Below are 20,907 nucleotides of genomic sequence, written 5' to 3'. Positions count from 1 at the left end.
CCATTTTCTGAACCGCTTATTCCTCACAAGGGTCACTTGTTATAAAATGCTCTTTTCTTTCTCAAAGCAGTTCCGATGACATCATATCTTTGACAGTTGTGAGAGATGCTTACAAATAGCGAGCATTTTAATTGTATAATATTTGGGCACCTCCAAATCAATTAATTTACTTTGATTAGATTAAATTTTCAAAGAGATCTTGAGCTGCATATTAAGACACACCGTATTTGATGAAAGGCTCAAGTTCATTGAAGAGAAAAAAAGTGTGCATCATTTCTGTATGTCCCAAGGTTTAAATTTTTTTGGGTGTGCTTTTATCCACCGACTCCTCGGGCCTGCATTCGAGCTAGAGATGCAAACAAATATATTTATATTCAAATCGTCTTCTGTTTTCCTCATCCTAGAGATGAAATGGTATGAACATCTCACATCACAATTCAGGTGACCAAAAGCATTATAACAATATCACTAAAACACAAATAATCAAAGAAGCTAAAAAACATAGATATCTATCGAAAGCATTGAATGAATGGATAAATAAATAATATCAATACGGTATATGTAAAATAAGCAAAACTATAGTATGCAGTGTGTACTTTTGAACATTAGAACTTGTATCTGTAAGAATGAAGTAATGTTCACAGATGGACCGGAGAATATACAGTTGTGCTTGCCAAGTTATGAGCACAACTAAATGTACAAAAGCAAACATGACTTCATGAAACGAAAATGCTATCAATCATCCCCCAAAAACCTCTTTATTAATTTTTTTAAAACTCCTTTTCCTTTTAAACAACAAACAACAGAACATTACATTACAGTGTTAGGGCAGATCATACATATACAAACCCAATTTCCCAAAAGTTGGGACACTATACAAATTGTGAATAAAAACTGAATGCGATTATGTGGAAGTGCCAGATTTTAATATTTTATTCAGAATAGTACATAGAGAACAGGTCAAAAGTTTAAACTGAGAAAATGTATAATTTTAAGGGAAAACTATGTTGATTTTAAATTCCATGGTGTCAACAAATCTAAAAAAAAGTTGGGACAAGGCCATTTTCACCTCGGTGAGGCATCCCCTCTTCTTCTTACAATAGTCTGCAAACGTCTGGGGATTGAGGAGACAAGTTTCTTAAGTTTAGAAATAGGAATGCTGACCCATTCTTGTTTAACACATATCTGTTTAACTGTTAACTGTCTTGGGATTTGTTTGTTGCACCTTCCCCTTTATGATGCGCCAAATGTCCTCGAGAAGTGAAAGAAGTACCCAGATTATTTTCCTACGCAGCCATGATGTTGTAATTGGTGCTGCATGTGGTCTGGCATTATCGTGTTGAGAAATGCAAGATCTTCTCTGAAAGTGATGATGCCTGGATGGGAGCATATGTTGTTCTCCAATCTGAATATACCTTTCTGCATTGACGATGCCTTTCCGAATGTGGAAGCTGCCCACGCCACACGCACTCATGCAACCCTATACCATCACAGATGCAGGCTTATAAACTGAGTGCTGATAACAACTCGGGTTGTCCTTGTCCTCTTTAGTCAGTATGATATAGCGCCCTAGTTTTCCACAAAGAACTTCGAATCGTGATTCGTCTGACCACAAAACAGGTTTCCACTTTGCCACACTCCATTTTAAATAACCCCTGGCCCAAAGAAACACCTGCGCTTCTTGGTCTGCTTTAGAAATGGCTTCTTCTTTGTACTGTAGAGTTTCATCTGGCAACGGCGGCTGGCACTGTGGGTTGTGTTCACCCACAGTTTTTTCTGGAAGTATTGCTGAGCCCTTTCTGTGATTTCCCTTACAGTAAGCATTCCTGTTTGCGGTGCAGTGCCGTTTAAGAGCCCGAAGATCACGGGCATCCAGTATGATTTTTCGGCCTTGACCCTTACACACAGAGATTGTTCCAGATTCTCTGAATCTTTGGATGATGTTATGCACTGTAGATGATTACTTCAACCTTTTTGCAATTTTTCTCTGGTAAAACACTTTTCTGATATTTCTCCACTATCTTTCTTCGCAACATTGGAGGAATTGGTTATTCTCTACCCATCTTCGCTTCTGAGAGACACTGCCACTCCGAGAAGCTCTTTTTATACTCCAATCAAGTTTCCAATGGACCTCATTATTAGTAACTGGTCTTCCAGCTGTTTTTTGTGTGCCATTGACTTTTCCAGTCTCTTATTGCTACCTGTCCCAACTTTTTTTTTAGATTTGTTGGCACCATGAAATATACAATCAACATATTTTGCCCTTATAATGATACATTTTCTCAGTTTAAACTTTTGACCTGTCATCTATGTTCTATTCTGAACAAAATATTGACATTTGGCACTTCCCCATAATTGCATTCAGTTTTTATTCACAATTTGTATAGCGTCCCAACTTTTTGGGAATTGGGTTTGTACAAATAAACCATGTCCATGTAATCAGTACATTATTCTCTCCATTACAAATCATCACCAAAATTGACATGCACATCTCTACTTATGTCGACTTCAATCTCTGAAAATATCAAAACAATTTCCACTGTATTTTGTATTTTCTGGGCATGAAGCTTTTTTCTCACATACTGTAGATTACAGTCGAGATGGGGATGACATCTGATTTAGAAGCTGACACACAGTTAGCATTTATGTAATAAAAAATGGGTAGTCAGTGTTTCCCACAGATCTGAAATCTACTTGGGTGGGTGGACTCTGGCGGTAGGGATGGGATGCGGTTTGAACCGGAGGTGGGTCTCAGTCCTGTTACTACGTCTCCTCTAGCCTCACAATCCACCAGTGAGTGACGGCGAACTAACGTTACATGTGGTACATCCTGTCGCGACATGTATTTTTTTTCCTTTTTAAATATATTCTTAATAAATTTTCTTGAGAACTTCTTGGGTGGTGGCCAATTTACTTGGGTGGCTCGCCCAAGTATTAACATGGTGTGGGAAACACTGAGTTCGAGATTAATGCAAATATGGGACAGTAGCGCATCAGTTCCTTTCACACAGAATAGGTTTGTGACATACACATGCAGGTAGGCAAAGGGCAAGTGAGCAGGTCAGGTATGGTTGATTTGCTGTAGTGCTGTGAGGCACTGCTATGTCCCACTTGCACACTGACCTTTTATTCAGTCAGTGAGAAAGGAGAGTACACCATAATTATTTTTACAACACCAGCGGTCCTAACCTTCCTGACAACACATTCACAGCACGTGAACACAGCACACACACAGCATGCACCAAAACAAAGTCTCCTGTCAGGTTTTGCTATCATACTGAGTCTGCGTCACTATTTGTGGCGGCCGTGGCTCAGGGTGTAGAGACAGTCGTTCAGTAACCAGAAGGTCGGCTGTTCGATCCCCGCTCTCCCCAAGTCATGTAATTGGGCAAGGCACTTCACACATTGCCTCCAGTGCTACTCACACTGGTGTATGGAAGGTGCGAATGTTTGGTGGTGGTCGGGGTTGGGGGTGGGGTCGTAGGTGCACACTGGCAGCCGCACTTCCGTCAGCCTGCCCCTGGGCAGCTGTGGCTACTTAAGTATCTTACTGCCACCACAGTGTGAATGAGTGAGCGCACGAATAATAATAAATATAATAATAATAATCTTTGAGTTTCTGATTAGATAGAAAAGCGCTATATGAAAATCCAATGCATTATAATTTATTATTATTATTTTCAAGAGGTCACATTGCACTGTTTGTATACAGTTGAGCTGGGCAATATTCATGACAGGAAGCTTTGATAACTAAGAGAACAATGAGGCGCAATGATAAGTAAAATAATCAACAACTAATTCATTTATCAAATTAATCAATAATTATTTTTGACAATCGGTTATGTTTAGCAATCAGTCAATAGGCTGTGTATTAGTTACTTCGCTGTAGACTGTTAAAGCTGTCTTGCTGTCTTTATTGTTTTGGACGCTGGACCGGAGAGACAAACCCTCCCAGGTTAGCTTAGGGCTAGTAGCTAGCTAGCTGGTACGACATAACACGGATGGATTGAAACTTTGCCAAAAGCGAAAAACACCCTGGCTGTGTCCGAATGTGCACCCTACTCCTTATATAGTGCCCTACTGAGGGGTCGCGCCATTTTGTAGTGGCGTCCAGGGAACGAAAATGTAGGGCCCTTAAAATTACCCACAATGCACTCTGAAATGTAGTGAACATCGATGTTCACTCATGTGGGTTGATATAGACCACAATGCATTGCGAGTATGAAAAAAAACAGCGCGCGGGAATCAAAGCGATGCATTAAATATATACAACGGAATTCGTTTTAGTTGAAAATATGTACAACAAAGGAAATAAAGTACAGTTTTAAAACTATCATTTGCATTAAATAGAGATTTATGCGCATGTGCGTCATGACGGGTACGGTGATTACGTGATATGCGATGAGGAGAAAGTAGTGAGCTGGCTGTCCGAATCGTCAAACAGATTGAGGGCACTATATATTAGGCCACTATAAAGTGCAGGGCTATGTAGGGAATGAGGGGTTAGGGGACAAGGGTGGACATTCCGACACAGCCCCTATATTCTGTCGGTGACCGGGGTATGCTGATGGAGGCTAGAGGTTAAAGTAAGTTGTTTTAAGCTAAAATGAAAAACCTACCATAGCATGACGTGGCTCTGCATCAACACGCCGGTGGGTGTACATTAAAGATTTCAAATAAAGCGTTTTGGACAACATATAGTGTAGATAAAGTGCTTTATAAGTGCATTCCATTTACCTTGAACCATTTTGAATCAAATTAGATTTTTCATTTGTTTGACTATGACGTGTTTTTGGGCAAAAGTACAATGAGAAACCGTTAAAAACATTTTCTGAACTCTACACTCATTCGTGTCGACACGAATAGCGATTGAGGATTTTTGGCGAGTGAGTCAGGTGAGTCAGTGCTGTAATAAAATATATATATAATATATATTTATATTTATAATAAATATAAATCCTTTGATTTTTTGGGATCAATTAATCGGATAAAAAACAATCCATCCTTTCATTAAAAAGCAGGGCATTCTTTTAAATTGACAGTGCAGAAAAGTGCACAAACAAGATGCTGCGTGAACATCACAGAGCTATCGTAAATGATGAGTTATAATTTTTTCAAGTGTTTGAAAAACAAAAACTTTTAAATATATATTTGTTTTCAATCAACATTGTTTTAGTAACCTGTCTCTTCTGTCTCTGTGTGGTTAATACAGAATTGCAGAGCAGGGCAAGGAGATTGTGACAATTCATTTTATATTTGAATAGGCTATAATTTAGTTAGGATTGTTCAGTATCCATTATGGACTATATTATTGTGTGTCTAGGTAACGTGAAATTGTTCTGAACATCAAGTATCTGTGTCCTGTCCAGTCTAATATTTGCAATGAGCTATCTGTGTGTAAGGTTCGTTTTCTGTTTTTCTACCACAGATGAAGACTGTGAGTGTAGCACTGGTGTTGTGTCTCAATGTTGGAGTGGACCCTCCAGATGTGGTCAAGACATCCCCCTGCGCCAGATTGGAGTGCTGGATAGGTGAGTTTTAATTTTAACTGAAGGAAACACTATTTGTTTCCCTTGCCCGGACGCGGGTCACCGGGGCCTCCCTCTGGAGCCAGGCCTGGAGGCGGGGCTCATTGGCGAGTGCCTGGTGGCTGGGCCTACACCAAAGAGGCAACGTGGGTCCCCCTTCCCAAGGGCTCACCACCGGTGGGAGGGCCCAAAGGGGTCGGGTGCATAGTGGGATGCGTGGCAGCCAAGGGCGGGGACCTTGGCGGACCAATCCCCGGCTACAGAAGCTGGCTCTTGGGACATGGAATGTCACCTTTCTGGCGGGGAAGGAGCCCGAGCTGGTGTGTGAGGCCGAGAAGTTCCGACTAGACTTAGTCGGTCTCGCCTCTACACACAGCTTGGGCTCTGGTACCAGTCCAGAAGGTGCCTATACTTTGGGGTTCACCCCGGTAGACGAGAGGGTAGCCTCCCTCCACCTTCGGGTGGAGGGACGGGTCCTGACTGTTGTTTGTGCCTATGCATCAAACAGCAGTTTAGAGTACCCACCCTTTTTGGAGTCCTTGGAGGGTGTGCTGGAGAGTGCTCCCTCGTTCTGCTGGGGAACTTCAACGCTCGCGTGGGCAATGACAGTGAGACCTGCACAAGCGTGATTGGGAGGAACGGCCCCCCCGATCAGAACCCGTGTGGTGTTTTGTTATTGGACTTCTGTGCTTGTCACAGATTGTCCATAACAAACACCATGTTCAAACATAGGGGTGTCCATATGTGCACTTGGCACCAGGACACCCTAGGCCGCAGTTCAATGATTGACTTTGTAGTCGTGTCATCGGATTTGGAGAGGTGGAGAGGTGTTCCGGGTATGCCCCATCGGCTGGAGGCCCTGGGGACGACCCAGGACACGCTGGAGAGACTATGTCTCTTGGCTGGCCTTGGAGCGCCTTGGGATCCCGCCAGAGGTGCTGGTTGAAGTGGCTAGGGAGAGGGAAGTCTGGGCATCCCTCCTAAAGCTGCTGCCCCCGCGACCCGACCTCGGATAAGCGGTAGAAGATGAATGGATGGATGGAAACACTATTTGTGTGAAATGAAGTTGCAGACAAAATGAAATGAACTTTTATGAGGAATGCATATACTGTATGCCTGCCGTTCCTGGGAGTTATTTCTGCGCTCTCCCACCGGTATATTAGTAATAGATATTGACTGAAGAGTATTTGCGAACTTAGGTGAGGTTCACCGCCGCTTCTCCTCCACTCGAGACCACAGCTCATGCGGACCACGGTGTTTGGCTTTTGACATTACCTATGTCTGCACAGGACATATGATGTCGGTCAGTGAGTGAATTTGCTAAGTGGTTTAGAGTTTCCACGAGGACAATCAGCTCATGAAACAATCTGGCTCATGTATTCGCCGTAAAATCCATGGCTGTTTGGGAAATGTCAGCGATGAACACCTGGAAGTGTTTAAGTAGGATGAAGCAATTTGACTGGGGCTGGAACAGCGCAAGTCCTGCCCAACATGGATGCGAGAGAGAATTACGAATATAATTAATTGACACATCGCAAACGTGAGTGGCAAAATGAAACCAACCAATTTTTGTGGTTGACCCAACTGACTTGGTCGACTTTTCCCCCCCAAATCTTAGTAAAGTAATTTTTAGCACACAGTTATCAGTGTAATTATTGTACATCTGTTGACGGAGTGTTACTTTGCATCATTGCCCTTGTTCTATTGTGTGTTCCCGTTGCCGCTGGTATGAATCAAGCCCATTTGAGTTCAGTTTGGCCGGCGTGTGCCAGTCACATTTTTTTTCTTGCGGCATCACAACGATTGTTTTTGTGATAAAAGTATTTTGATCTTGATCTGTCAACAACAAAAAATACTTTATAAAAAAAGAAAAATTACCGGTCGCACTTGTGCGAGTGGATGAAAAATCTACGTGCGCAGTCTCATATTTTAGGGGCAAAATACAACAATTTAGGGGCAGTCCGAACCCTAATTTGGGGGCAAAGTTCCTCATGGTTGTAGAATTATCAACAAACTCAAAGTCCAATAGCACTCATATTCTCTATCTCCGCTCAATAAAACACCATGGCCAAAAGGCTGTAGTAGTGAATACAAAGTGTATAGTATTGTAGAAAGTAATGTCGATGTTAGAAACAGGCAAAAGTACAAGTTAAGGAGAAGATTACAAGAGCTGTTGTAACAGGCTGTCTGCCAAATAAGAAGCACTTTTTTCCATCTATCCAACAGCTTTCATTCACCAATAGTAAAGCATTTATTTTTGCTGTTGCATAAAGCATATTCAAATCCTCTGCAAACTTGACGACGATACATTTTTTCTGCCTAATGAGTGTGATTTGATCGCTTCTCTTCCAATCTATAATTGTGTTATTCTAAAGGCCTTATTGATTTACTTTCATCAATACTAAGATATGTACGAGTGCAAAGCTTCCAATCTCACATTTTTCGTTTTCATTTTATTTAAATTATTGCAGCCTATATCCACAATGCATCATACCCACATGTCGATCATTTCTTTGCTGCTCTGTGTGGTATATTGTGTACAAGATAAGTTGCGAATAGCCTAGCTTACTTCCATGTCACAACATTTTGTTTAATACCGTTTGCCAACTTTGCCATGATATTTTGAATAGAAAGTTTTTTTAAAAAATCCTTGTTTATTATGGTAATTGTAAATGCAAGCTATGATGACAATTAAACATCTTAGTAGTGTTTGACGTTTAGTAAACTGTTAACATTTTGTTTGTTTTGTTTTGTAAAAGCATGCAAGTTCAAGATGTTAAAGTGTTATAAACTGTGTTTGTCAGATCCTCTGTCGATGAGTCCACAGAAAGCCCTGGAGACCATTGGGGCCAACCTGCAGAAGCAATATGAAAACTGGCAGCCAAGGGTGAGTAAGTCTAAAGTGTTTGACAGCCCCTTTCATGTCATCAGTCAGTGTCTATTCATTTCCTGCAGGGACCACACAATTATAATAATTGGCTTAAGTCCTATGATGTTTTAATTTCAGTTAATTTAACATTAGGCCACTTATATTGCTTGTTACCAATCAACTTTGACCACACAGTGTATTTAAAATATGTGTATCTACACATTGTGTCTTCCCCAGGTCGTTTAGTTCTTTCAACATTTAAAACTGAATTCATTGTATACTGTCAGTTGGGATTCTAATTATTTTGCCCACTACGCCTAACATAATAGTTCCTATGAAAAACACAAGAGTGTTTTGGGGAACATGTTATATAGTGTGTATATGTAATGTATTTATTTATTTTTGATAAGAAGTACTAATATCTCAATGTGGCCAATTTTGACATAAATATGAGATTTTGTTTTTCCTTCTCTAACGGACATTATTAATGCTAATAACTGAACTGTCAAATTAAGGCAAATAACATGTTCTATGTCTCTTGTGGGAACTATTCTCTCAGTTGTTTATTTCATTCAATGCCAGCCATTTGCTGCATAGCCAACCCCCTCAGTGCCAGCCATTTTAGAGGATTTTGACCTAACTTTGAAGGCCCACAGAATATTGTCTTATGGCTATAAAAACATGGATCCTACCAAAAGAAAGATTAGACTCTCCTCTTTGATTAGAAAAAAAAAGTTTATTTCTATTTTCTACAATTTGTCATTCTTTAGTAATCTGCAGTAGAACATAGGCTAATTTCACTGAAAATATTGTTTAAAAAAAGAAGAAGAAATAATTTAATGATAATTAATTGATTAATTTTGACACATCTATTTATAATAGTACCACAATTATTCTAAATTGCAAATCATTCAAAATAATTTGGGTTCTTGTTTTGACTTACAGATATACCTTGTAAAAATTTAAACCAAGTTCTTTAACATAAAAAAAAAACAATACTGCAATATGATACCAGAAATGTTTCATTATCATTACTGACTTCAGCTTACCATTAATGCAACTTAGTGTTTTTATTATTATTATGACAATGTGGCAATGTGGTGGATGACACAGTGACCTCTATTTCGGGCACTGACCTGTTTTTTCCAGACAGGACTGAAGTCTCAGTGGCTGCACTTATTTGTCGGACATCATACATTTTTCAAGTGTGTTGCAGTGTTGAGTTGTATGAACATATTTCCTTTGCCTGTGTGAAAATATACCCTGAGGGTGGCGAATACATAAGGAAACCCAACCTGCTCAGCTGAGATGTATTTGATGTTATTAAATTTGAATTGAATTTGAAACCTTTCATGAATACCTGAAATCCGGTTAAACAAGTATTGGATCATGTGACCTCCTTCTGTAAGGCTTTGCAACAATGTTTGTGTCACATCAGTTTTTGTTTTGAGTTTGTCACATTGATTCAGCCTTGTTGTAACATGCACTATGTCTCGTAGGTTGAGGTTTGTGTACAGTGTTCCCTCGTTTCTCGCGGGTGTTACGTTCCAAAAACTACACGCAATAATGGAAATATCCACCTTAATTTCCCCCCGTTAATTATATATATTTTTTTCATTATTTTTTTTAATTTACTTATACAGCAGAGTATATATTTTTCCGTTTATTCTAAATGTTTTTTCGTTCATACTATAGTTTTTCCATTTATTATATATGTTTAAAGGCATCTCACCACACACTTTATACATGCACTTTTCTTGATAGGCGTTAACATTTTCTCACATAGTGTATCTCTTATTTAAATACAGTAGGCCTATACACTCTGTGTTCAAACCTTTGTAGATTTTAAAATAATAATAACAATAAAATAGAAATAAACTAATATCCAAAACATTTACTTGAGAAACAAAAATATAACGGCGAGTGATCCATTTGTATGTTTTCCTAGAAAAATACAAATAGTGATTAAAACCCCCCCCCACACACACTACTACAACAAAACAGCTGGTAGAAATGACACTGTTAATTTTAATGATGATGATACGAGGCTGAGAAATCCATTCTGATCGGGAGGCTCAGGAGCGCATTGCTGCCCTCCTGCGTGGGCCTATTCATCTGGCGTTCTCAGCACAACAAGTTGGTCGTCAGTCGATCCGCAGTGCATACGCAGCTGGTGTAATATGAACAAGATGGAAATGGAAACAAATTGGCGGAGCGGATCCGCAATGCACACGCATGCGGTGTAATCTAGGGGTGAGCCATGGGGCGGTGGAGGGCGCACGCTGGAGCGTTCCTGGGCATGAAATTGGGGAAACTGTCGGGCCTCTATCTCCAGGTCGCGAACACTCCGGGCAAGGTCGGAACGCGGCAGGCCATACACCCTTGGAAAGGTCTCCTTTGAGACGAATCCGCTGTACCCGGTTGGACGTAGAGCTGGGGAGATACGGCCGACCAAAAACCTCCAGGACGCCGAGGATTTTCAAAAAGTTACCCTGCCGGCGGTGGCTCCCATCCCGGGTAAAAATCCAGAATTTGTTGGTCCTTTATCTCCGGGCCACCCAAAGACCTTCAGGATTTTCCTGGTTCGGGGTGGGCAATCTTAGTTTTAATAATGAAGATACAAGGCAGGAGATGTAAACCCATTTTGACCGCGGGACCGCATCGCCACGGTGCCCCCAAAACTCGACTCGAGTGCTGTGGCCGGCGCGGGCCTGCATAAACCGTGGGGCGGATGGCAGGCGCCGCGCTGAGCCGTCCGGCGCGTGCATACACTAAAAAAAGCAAACAACCCAAAAAGCACAGCGAGGCCGCAAGAAACGAGGGAACACTGTATTATAAAGATGTGTAAAGATACTCTGTCTAAGATTAAGGCAATGTGGCAGTGATCACCAACATTAGTAGCCTGTGGCCTACCCTAAAATAGCTTACCAGTGATGGGGTATTGTGATTTCCTGAGAATGTTGTAGAAGAGATCATTTGGAAATGTAAACACTTGCAAACATTTATCGAAAAAGTGTTGCATATTGATATATTTTTGTTAGCTTGTTAAAGATCTTTTGGGGGATATTTTTTTGTGAGAAACAATTTTCAGGATCAGTGTCTTCACATACAGTTGTGTTTGAAAGTTATGAGTACAACTGTACATGTACAAAAGCAAAAACATCACTTAATGACACAACAATCCTATGACTCGTCACCAGAATTCACATGCACATCTTTACTCATGTACACTTCAACCTCTGAAAATATTAAAACAATTGCCACAGTATTTTGGATTATATAGGCATTAAGCCTTTTCTCACCATACAGTGCACTCATAACAAGCACAACTGAAGATTAATATAATTAACTATTAATAGTAGCATAGAATTAAATAGGTTGAATTAAACATGTTGATACCGGCCTTATTTCAAGCCAGTGAATCAGGTATCTATGGAGGATGCCGATATCAGCCACATATATTTAAGGCAATAAAAAAACGTGACATCGAATAAGTCTTCCTTGCCATTAGTTGGTGCTATGCTGCAGACTTTTGACATATCAGTGTATCATCATGTGTGTCAGAAAAACAGAAAGGTTTTTGTTCCCATTTATCTGTTATTGGGTTAATTTAAAATGTTATGCTTGTTAAGTACTTGTGGTATTGGTTCTTGGTAGGGGTGAGCCGGATATTCGTACAACAACGAGTATCAAGTACGGATAATTGATTTTTCCCAGATACAAATATAACTCAGTGCTGAAAAAAAGTCGGCCACTCCCTCCTCTCCGTGGCGAGAGAGAGAGAGAGAGAGAGAGAGAGAGAGAGGAGAGAGAGAGAGAGAAGAGAGAGAGAGAGAGAGAGAGAGAGATGAGAGAGAGAGAGAGAGAGTGAGAGAGAGAGAAGAGAGAGATAGAGAAGAGAGAGAGAGAGAGAGAGAGAGAGAGAGAGAGAGAGAGAGAGAGAGGAAGAGAGAGAGAGAGAGAGAGAGAGGAGAGAGGAGAGAGAGGAGATGAGAGAGAGAAGAGAGAGAGGAGAGAGAGAGAGATGAGAGAGAGAAGAGAGATGAGAGAGAGAGAGAGAGATGAAGGAGAGAGAGAGAGAGAGAGAGAGAGTCGCCTTCTGTTACACGGACAGTAATTAATTATCTCTTAATTGCTCCTTAATTTTCTACAGCGCACTTGTATTTAGTTTTGTATATTTGTCAAAGGTACGTGAGAAACTTGTTTTGGATCGCTGTGCAGCCGCAACGCTCTTGACAAGGCAGAGCTTGGTTCGTGTTGAGTCAGTCTGTCACACCGGCTGCCAAGTTCGTTTTTATTTTAGCTGGCAAATGCACTTACACTCATGCACAGCATGAACACACTACAAATCAATATATATTAGTTTTTACCTCCCAATGCAGTTCATAAAAATATAAATATATTTACACACAGCTTAACACCCCAAAAAAACGATAAAGAAATCTGTGTTGCTATGACAACCCTTGTTCCTTCTTATAATAGTTCATTGTTTTCTACTTGCGTGTACTGTATTCAGCAATATTTTTCTCGAGTTTTATGAACAACTTGCTCTGTAAATAGTTTATTTGCTATTGTGATCAAAACATTGAATATCCATTTTCAGACTGTTCTGTAAATATTTATTCATAGACTTAAAAAGATTCCTGTTCTGAGTCATTCTAAATAGTTCCCTTACTATTGTGATACAAAAATAAGTGGATTTCAATTCTCAGACACACTGTCTCAGACACATCATACACATACATTTTCTGAGTTTATAAAAACTTTTTTGAAAAATAGTTCTTTTTTTTGTGATCAAAAGCATTGATTTGAATCTTTATTAGGCTGTTTTGTCAATCGTTTTCAAATAATAAAAACATATAGACACTCGATCAATCCATATTAATTTCAAACTAAATTTTTGGGGGCGTTCTTCACAAAAAATACAGTAATAAATTGATGTAAGCGGCACCCTTTTTTTGTTAAACCACGCCCACTTCCTGTTTATGCCATGCCCACACAGAGTACATATACAGATAATTACGATGGTCGAACAGATACAGATAGTGCTGTACTCACTCATCCCAAGTTCTTGGTATCTGGAGCTCAAGAGTGAATACGCACTACTATTGGTCTGAAAAAAAAGTGGTATTGAACAATCAATCAATTTAATTCTTTTTTTTTAAAGAAAAAAGACAATATAAAGCAATATTCAAATTCAAAGTAAAGCAAAAGAAATGAAAGAGAACAGAAAAAAGTAAAACTTGTTTTGTCTGCCCCTGATCAACTAAAAAAAAACACAAAAAACAACAACACAAATTTAAGGACGAGCGGTCAAAACACTTTCAGTGTTACAACAAAATAATTCAACTTTGTGTCCTTGTGCTATATATATTTTGGCAGTAATAGTGCTTTTATGCTTTTTTTTTTTTTAAATATGAGTTGAAATACATCGTTCGTTTTGTTTTGGTTAATTCCTAGAATTAAAGATCATTTGAGCAAATTATTGGTATTCAAGATACCTTTTAGTATCGAAAAGGCAACTTCATCACAACAGTATCCACTGTGTTTCTGTGCCGCTTTTGTTGCATAACATTAAAATGGATGTCATATATTGTGAAAAATCGATATTGGCAATTAAAAGTAAAAGCAAATGTGGCTGTTTAAAATGGTGATTAAGGGGATTTAACACAGTAAAAGCCACCAGAGAGCGAGCAGCTCAAGAAATGTAGGCTTTGGTTTTGTTCACCAAGGAGGTCAGCAGCAAATGTTGGTTGTGTGGCAAGGAGGAGGAGTGGGAGTTGGTGTTCGGTCTCAAGACAATACAGCAATACCGCACCACTGGGCAGATACTAGCAACCACATTCCTTACATAAACCCTTATATACGTAGGCTATTTATCCGTCCTGCCACTGCAACAAGTCACATTAATGGTTTACATGAGTACATAAACATTAGGTTCAATAAAGACTCATCACAAGGCGGTTTAAAAGCAAGTTATTTGGCAGTTGTTGCCAGCCCATCATTGCCAATTCATTCCTATGTTTTCTTTTTGTGGTTTTGAATTAACTTGAACAGTCAGGGAGAATGCAGCAAACAAACTTACTTGCCTGCTGCCCATTTACTTTTCTTACCTACACTTCCTCCCACGCTCTCTCCTTTTGCCGTTTCCATTTTCCAATCCACATAGATGATTATTTATTAGAATTTTTTTTAATCAATGTACATGCAACCTTGATGAACTGGACAAAACATACTAAGATTTTAAGTAGCAGATCACCACCAGGGTGTATTGCACTTAGAACAGCTTTTGTTTCAGGCCTATTATATAAAGTCCTTACAGTGCTGTCATTTTCTTCGTTTTCCAGCTCAACTTGTGTTCTCCACTTTTAAATTCTCTTTCAAGATTTTCACCCCCATTTTGTCTGCCTGTCAATTTACAGTCCTCTCTTGTTTCTTATGTTATGATTTGGGGAATCTAGTTTGAAATACCTCCCTCAAATCTAGACGAAAAGAGATTCAGTCGTCTTGTCAAGCCATCCTATCAGCGTCACGCAGTGTAACAGTTTACGTGGCGTAGCTGCTAATCGGTTCAGTTTTTGTTTCATTTTTTTGCAGTGTGCAACACAAGCTTCATCTCTGAAAATTTCAGCAAATTTGTCCAGGCCATGTTTGTAAATGAGAACTAGTTTCCAAACATTTTTACCTGATTAAATAAAGGTTTGTTTAAAAAAAAAAGTTACTCTGATATGATACTAGGTGCTGACCTTCCCTCTGATGGTTAGTTGTATCCTACTTGTGGGCAGTAGGAAACATTGGATTCAATGATGTTCCTTCACCAGCTTCTATGTGAGCCACGGAGATACACTGTCTAGTAGGGTGCACGATAATGGTATTTTCAACCGATACCGATAAACCACTAAATTACAACGTGCCGATGTCAATAACCGATAAGTAAGCCAATAATTGTTTGCAATATTAACTTGAATACTAATATACTTTTGAGTCCTACTATACGTACAAATACATCAAAACATTTGTAACACACCATGAAGCTGAATTTTATTGATATCTCTGCTTCAAAGACAACCAGTAACTAATTTTGAGTTTGCCAAAACAAAATATGTTTTAAAAATTCAACAAAAAACTGTGAGGGTACCATTTTGGGGAGACACATCTTGAGCCACAACCACAACAGATGGACCAACGCGGCAAGTCTATTATTATCGGCGGATTTCTTTATTATCTTGTTTATCTGTATAACGTCAAATTGGTCGATAATTGCGATAATTATCGGCCACCAATATTATCATGCATCCCTACTGTCTAGCACTATTAATTTACTTTTAAACCTTAATCCTTCACGTACCGGTATATTGCTATTTCAATTATTTTAATTGGCTTAGTGACCAATATTTCTATTTTGGCATTGTGTATCGGGTGTTTATAGGGCTACATTATGAAGCATCTCTCTCTCAGTTTTGCTGTAGATTACTTTCCATTGGCAAACTAAATGTTTATGAAGACCCATAAATTCAATTTGCTGCTTCCATATCAGGTGTTACATGAAGATTAGTGAGCCTTTCCAATAAAAAGCCTTGCAAGCCCATGCATGACGCAACAGCTGCAGTGTTTCACATATGATTTTTTAAATTTTCTTTTTAAAATCTCAAAATCATTATTAAATAAATTAATTAAAAGTAACTTAAACTTGAGTAACTAACTCATTATTCTACACAGATAGTAAAATTGTAAAGAAACTTATTATTTTCCAATGCAAGTAAATAGTATATGAAATATATTACAGTTTGCAAGTAACCTGCCCAACACCAGTTGCCAGTTAAGACCACTGCTGCGGTGGATTTGAGGATTTTTTGTTTTTTTCAAACATTAAAAAATCAAACAAACAAAAACAATTTTATGTATTTTTTATTTTATTTTTTAAAGTTATTAGACTTAAAATGTTTACTTTACTTGAATGTTTTTTGCTCTTGAGTAAGCAGACAGCCAGGAACAAGCGTGAAACCAGCCCACCAATCAGGAGCAGGCGTTTGCACAGCGAAATCTGCACATGCCACTGATATTAGCTTGCCTCCGCGACTTGGCTGGAAGGAAAACGTTGAGTCTCCGCCCAGAAGCATCCTGGACGGGCCATCACAAATCGTTCGGACCATACCTTTTAATATAATTGATGAAGCACATATAGCATTAAACATAAATTTTTCTTCAGAAACTTTTCTTTGGATTTATCCAATGGTCTATCTACTGGCAGTCCAATAACTCAGTGAATTTTTGTCTCACAAAATCAAGTGTCTCACATTGGTGACTTTGAGACATATTTTGGGCCACAAAAAAAGAATATTATGTCCATTGTATCTATATCTATCTATTATCTATTTAATACATTTATTTATTTTCTGAACCGCTTGGGTTCACATAAAAAAAATCATCTTCAAACTTATAATTGCCAACTCCTGATCTAGAACAAAAATACTTGACTTGACTGTTCTAATATTTTTAAAGGGAGTGTATGTGGGTCAAAAATTAGGATTTACCCAATAGGTATTTCACTGTATTCACAATATCACAATATTGCCGGAGAAAAAGTGCCTCTATCACCATGGTCTTGCCTTGGTATAAAAGAATAATTTTGGTTTGGCAATGCATGTTGATTGGCTTTGCTGCTACTGCGCTCTCTCCACTTCCTTGTTACAGTATACAAGTGACAACCCATGTGACTATTTCACAAGAAGTACACTGATAATTGGCTGCCGGGCCCATATGTCTGAAATACTTTGCTGAATGCAGGAATATAGTGGACAAAAGGCTGGTCATGCTGGACGTAACTGAGTTATGTTAATAAAAAAAAGAGAGAGAGAGAGAACTATTTGCTAATTGTGTGGACACAGGAAGTCAGTCTGTGGCAGCCGTGACTCGGCTCAGGTAAGGCAGGATGTCCAGTAACTGAAGGGTCAGCTGTACAAATCCCGCTTTCTCCAAGTCATGTGTCCTTGTGTCCTTGGGCAAATCACTACAAATGTAAACATTGGATGGACAGGGATAGAAATGCACAGTAATATATCATTTGAAGATGTCTTTTCCACAAAAACCTGTGAGAAAACACACTGAAATAACTAAAGCCTATCAAAGAACTCGACCAGCAAGAAAAAGAGAAGACTTTAGTTTCTCCTGCGTGCGCCTCTCCGCCCGACCTGTACCATGAACCTTCCTGCAATACTTTGATTTTTCTCATATCCCAGTAATTATCATATTGTGAGATTAATATCATGATAAAACCATGAGATATACAGTAGATATTGTTACATCCCTACTTACACACGTGACATGACATTTTTTTAATAAACGATAATATCCTAAATTATTTATAATTGTGTAATGTATATTAATCGTTTGACAGTCTTTTGAACATTTTTCATTGGTTTCTATGTCTGAAAAAATAATAATCACAACTGATGTCGTGCACTGTACGGCACGTAGGAGGTAAGTGGAATGTCTCCTGAGACTGCGTTTAACTAAAGGAATGTCTTAAAATAAAACGCTTGGAATTTGCCAAATTTCAGACTTAGGTTGGCCATTTGAGCTCAATTAAGTGTTAGCAGGCAGCTGGAGAGTGAATAACGTCTTGCGGAAGCTAGTTTAATGATCTTCCGTAGTCTCTCCTCATGCACTCAGTCCATTCGGAGCCACGTAGAAAACCATTAGATCACTGGAGGACTTACGGACATCCTGCCAATACATCTCTAATGTTAGGCTCTCATGTCCTTGTGGGAAATCACAATGGACTGCACACATGGATCATTTCTCACTGTTGCTTATCTCAAATATCCCACCCAAATATCAATTTTTTTTTCTTCTCATTGTGCCTGGGTGGATTATGTACGTAGATTATCTTGATGCATACAGAATTATTATTATTGATCAAGCAGAGTTGCGAGTTTGGGGACTTGTGGTTTATTACAAGCGTGGATTCAATGAAGAGGACGTTTATTTCATTGTTTTTAGCCTCTGGGACACGAGAGTTAGTCACATTCTTTCTGAAGTGATGTGTTGTTGAGTGTTATGTGCCCTTTATGCACATAGACAGTGAATTTAACATGTTGAATCGGCGTCGGGGCATTTGAGCTGTTAACTAGCGAATCAGTGCACGGGGCAAGAAGAGGAAGTGAGAAGGCGGATAAACAGTTCTGATGGAAAGCCTGGACCATTTTCCCCCCCGCTCATTTTGTGCATCGTCACCCTGCTGTACCCTGTACCCTGCTGCACAATGTCTGTCTGGACAGAAGATCGGGAAGATGACTTAATCTATTTGGTTCAAACTATGGCATAACATGGGGACGCGACTGGATATCGCAATCACAAGAGAAAAGGTTGACAATGACAGCATTATACGATACTGTGCAAAAAGCTAGAGGGTTTCATACACGTGGGAGGACATCGTGAGAGAAAAAGTATTTGGTATGCATTGTTTAAGTTTTTATATCCCGCCCCCGTAAAGAGGTTTCCGGTTGCCTTTTGGAATAATGACTACCGCCGCCGATGGTATGGAGGGGAATTACTAGTTCTGTTCCGATACCGTTTTTGGCCCCTGATACCAATTCCGATTCCCAGTTTTGCAGTATCGGCTAATGCCGATACTGTTCCGATACCTGGGTTGTTTTTTTCAACATGAAAAAGCTGCCCTGCCATTGGTTCAGAGCATACAAGGGCCAATAGGATATCCTAGCTTGGCATGCAGCGAATACATCACACATCAGTAAAACACAAGATGCTTTATCCAAAGTCCTATATTAGCGTTGGAAATAATAGTATCGGCATGTCACTTGTTAGTACTTGCCGATGCCGATAACACAGTTTTTATGCAGTATCGGGGCCTCTGCTGATATCGGTATCGGAACAACACTAGGAATTACTTTTCGCGCATGCGCTAAAGCAGGGCTTAAAGTACTCTGGGACCAGCGCAATGACTAATCCAGCGAAGTAAACAGTTTACATGTGGGGAATATTGGACACGTCTGGCAAAACACTGCCAATGCGGAGAGAAAGCCAACTTCAAAATAAACCTTCCCATACAAAGTAATATGTGGACGTAATGCCAAGAAACGCTTTTATTTAGAAGTTTTTCCAGGGAGCATTTTGCCAGTCGCGGCGCAACGGATGACTTGACGTTGCCGTTACCTGCCGTTCTTATTGCCGGCATAAAGTATTGCGAGCTAAGTCAACAAAACAACTTACAGAAATCACATTCGATCGCCAATTAAGGCCCCTAAAAGAATAATTAATTACGCTGACATTGTATTGCACGGTGCCTGTTGCCAGTGTTTCGGGCGTCTACAGTGTTGGCGTGGTCACGATACTGGCGGCTGTAGCTATCGGACTATTTTTCAAAGGCAGTCTAATCGACGGGATGATTTGCACACTTTGATTCTGACAGCCGGACACAGTTGCCGTTCCTAGAGATCAGTTTAATAAACCGTGCTCACACAATTGTGCAGGTCGGCAAAATCACAACTGTGGTACTGACGTCACTGTCTCACAAACCATAAACTACTCAACTGGAAATTTCATTTCATAAAAAGTGCTGTACACGAAGTAGAAATCAGTCATGGAATAAAGACGGGTAAAACAAAAATAACACAAAATAAATTAATAATTATCTTAAGTGGGTAAATGAATAAGTCAATTAAATAACGCAAGTAGGTAAGTAAATAAAATAAATAAATTAATAACAAAATACAGCGGGCACCATAAAATATTGAAACAATGATGAGTCTCATGCCGAGTCAAACGCCAAAGAACAGAAATGTGTTTTAAGAGTGGGTGGAGAGGGAGGTTGCCTAATATTTAACAGAAGGTCATTCCAAAATCCATTGGGAGAGATTTCTCTAAAATCTCTCTAACTTTCTAGAGAGGAAAATAATGTGCTGTTAAGCACAATTTAAAATTAAGTAAAGAAATAAATAAATAAATAAGTTGATTATCTAGAAATGAAATTGGTCGATCATCAGTAAGTGAGAATATATTATTAATGTCTTCTTTACTCATAATAATATATAATCATAATCAAATAACCATGCGTAAATATTATTTCTATCCAAATACCTGATTATTCAATAGAATTTTCCATAGGATATTTGAATACCAAAGTGTTTGATAGCTGCAGAACTTGAGGGGGCTGCAACCCGCAGTGCTGTACTGTACTTATACATAATATAAATTAATAATGAAAGAGATGACCTGACGCTTGGGAAGGACTGGCCATTGGGAATTTCATGAGTTTCCCAAAGGCCCAGTCCATCCACGGCGACGAATCTAATAGTAATGGCTTGATGTCGGTCGAACAAAGAATTGGCACGTTGGACACTGCACCCACCGCTCCCCAGAAAAAATTCAGGCTCAGGATTTTTTTTTTTACTTTAAGCCCTGTAAAGGTATGTAATCGTCGGGGTCGGGTGCGTGTGTATGTACATCCTTTTTCTATGCGACATGCCGATGCGTGGGCCGACGCCACAG

At 39.4% G+C, this 20,907-nt stretch overlaps 1 protein-coding gene across 4 annotated transcripts in view; it reads left to right on the top strand.

The window, feature by feature from the left end:
• Nucleotides 1-20,907, top strand: part of rptor (regulatory associated protein of MTOR, complex 1) — a 166,320-nt gene that overhangs the window by 9,358 nt on the left and 136,055 nt on the right. For all 4 annotated transcript variants that reach the window (XM_086083497.1, XM_086083496.1, XM_086083494.1 and 1 more), the window contains exons 3-4: nucleotides 5,429-5,531; nucleotides 8,333-8,415. In XM_086083497.1, coding sequence (XP_085939623.1) covers nucleotides 5,429-5,531; nucleotides 8,333-8,415 — 186 coding nt within the window. The remainder of the gene's footprint in view (nucleotides 1-5,428; nucleotides 5,532-8,332; nucleotides 8,416-20,907) is intronic.

Source organism: Leptonotus elevatus, chromosome 8, assembly GCF_054856555.1.
Source record: "Leptonotus elevatus isolate MCC_2025b chromosome 8, RoL_Lele_1.0, whole genome shotgun sequence".
In the NCBI taxonomy this organism is placed as follows: domain Eukaryota; kingdom Metazoa; phylum Chordata; class Actinopteri; order Syngnathiformes; family Syngnathidae; genus Leptonotus; species Leptonotus elevatus.
Note: the sequence above shows the minus strand (reverse complement) of the source record. Positions and strands in the feature narration are given on the sequence as shown.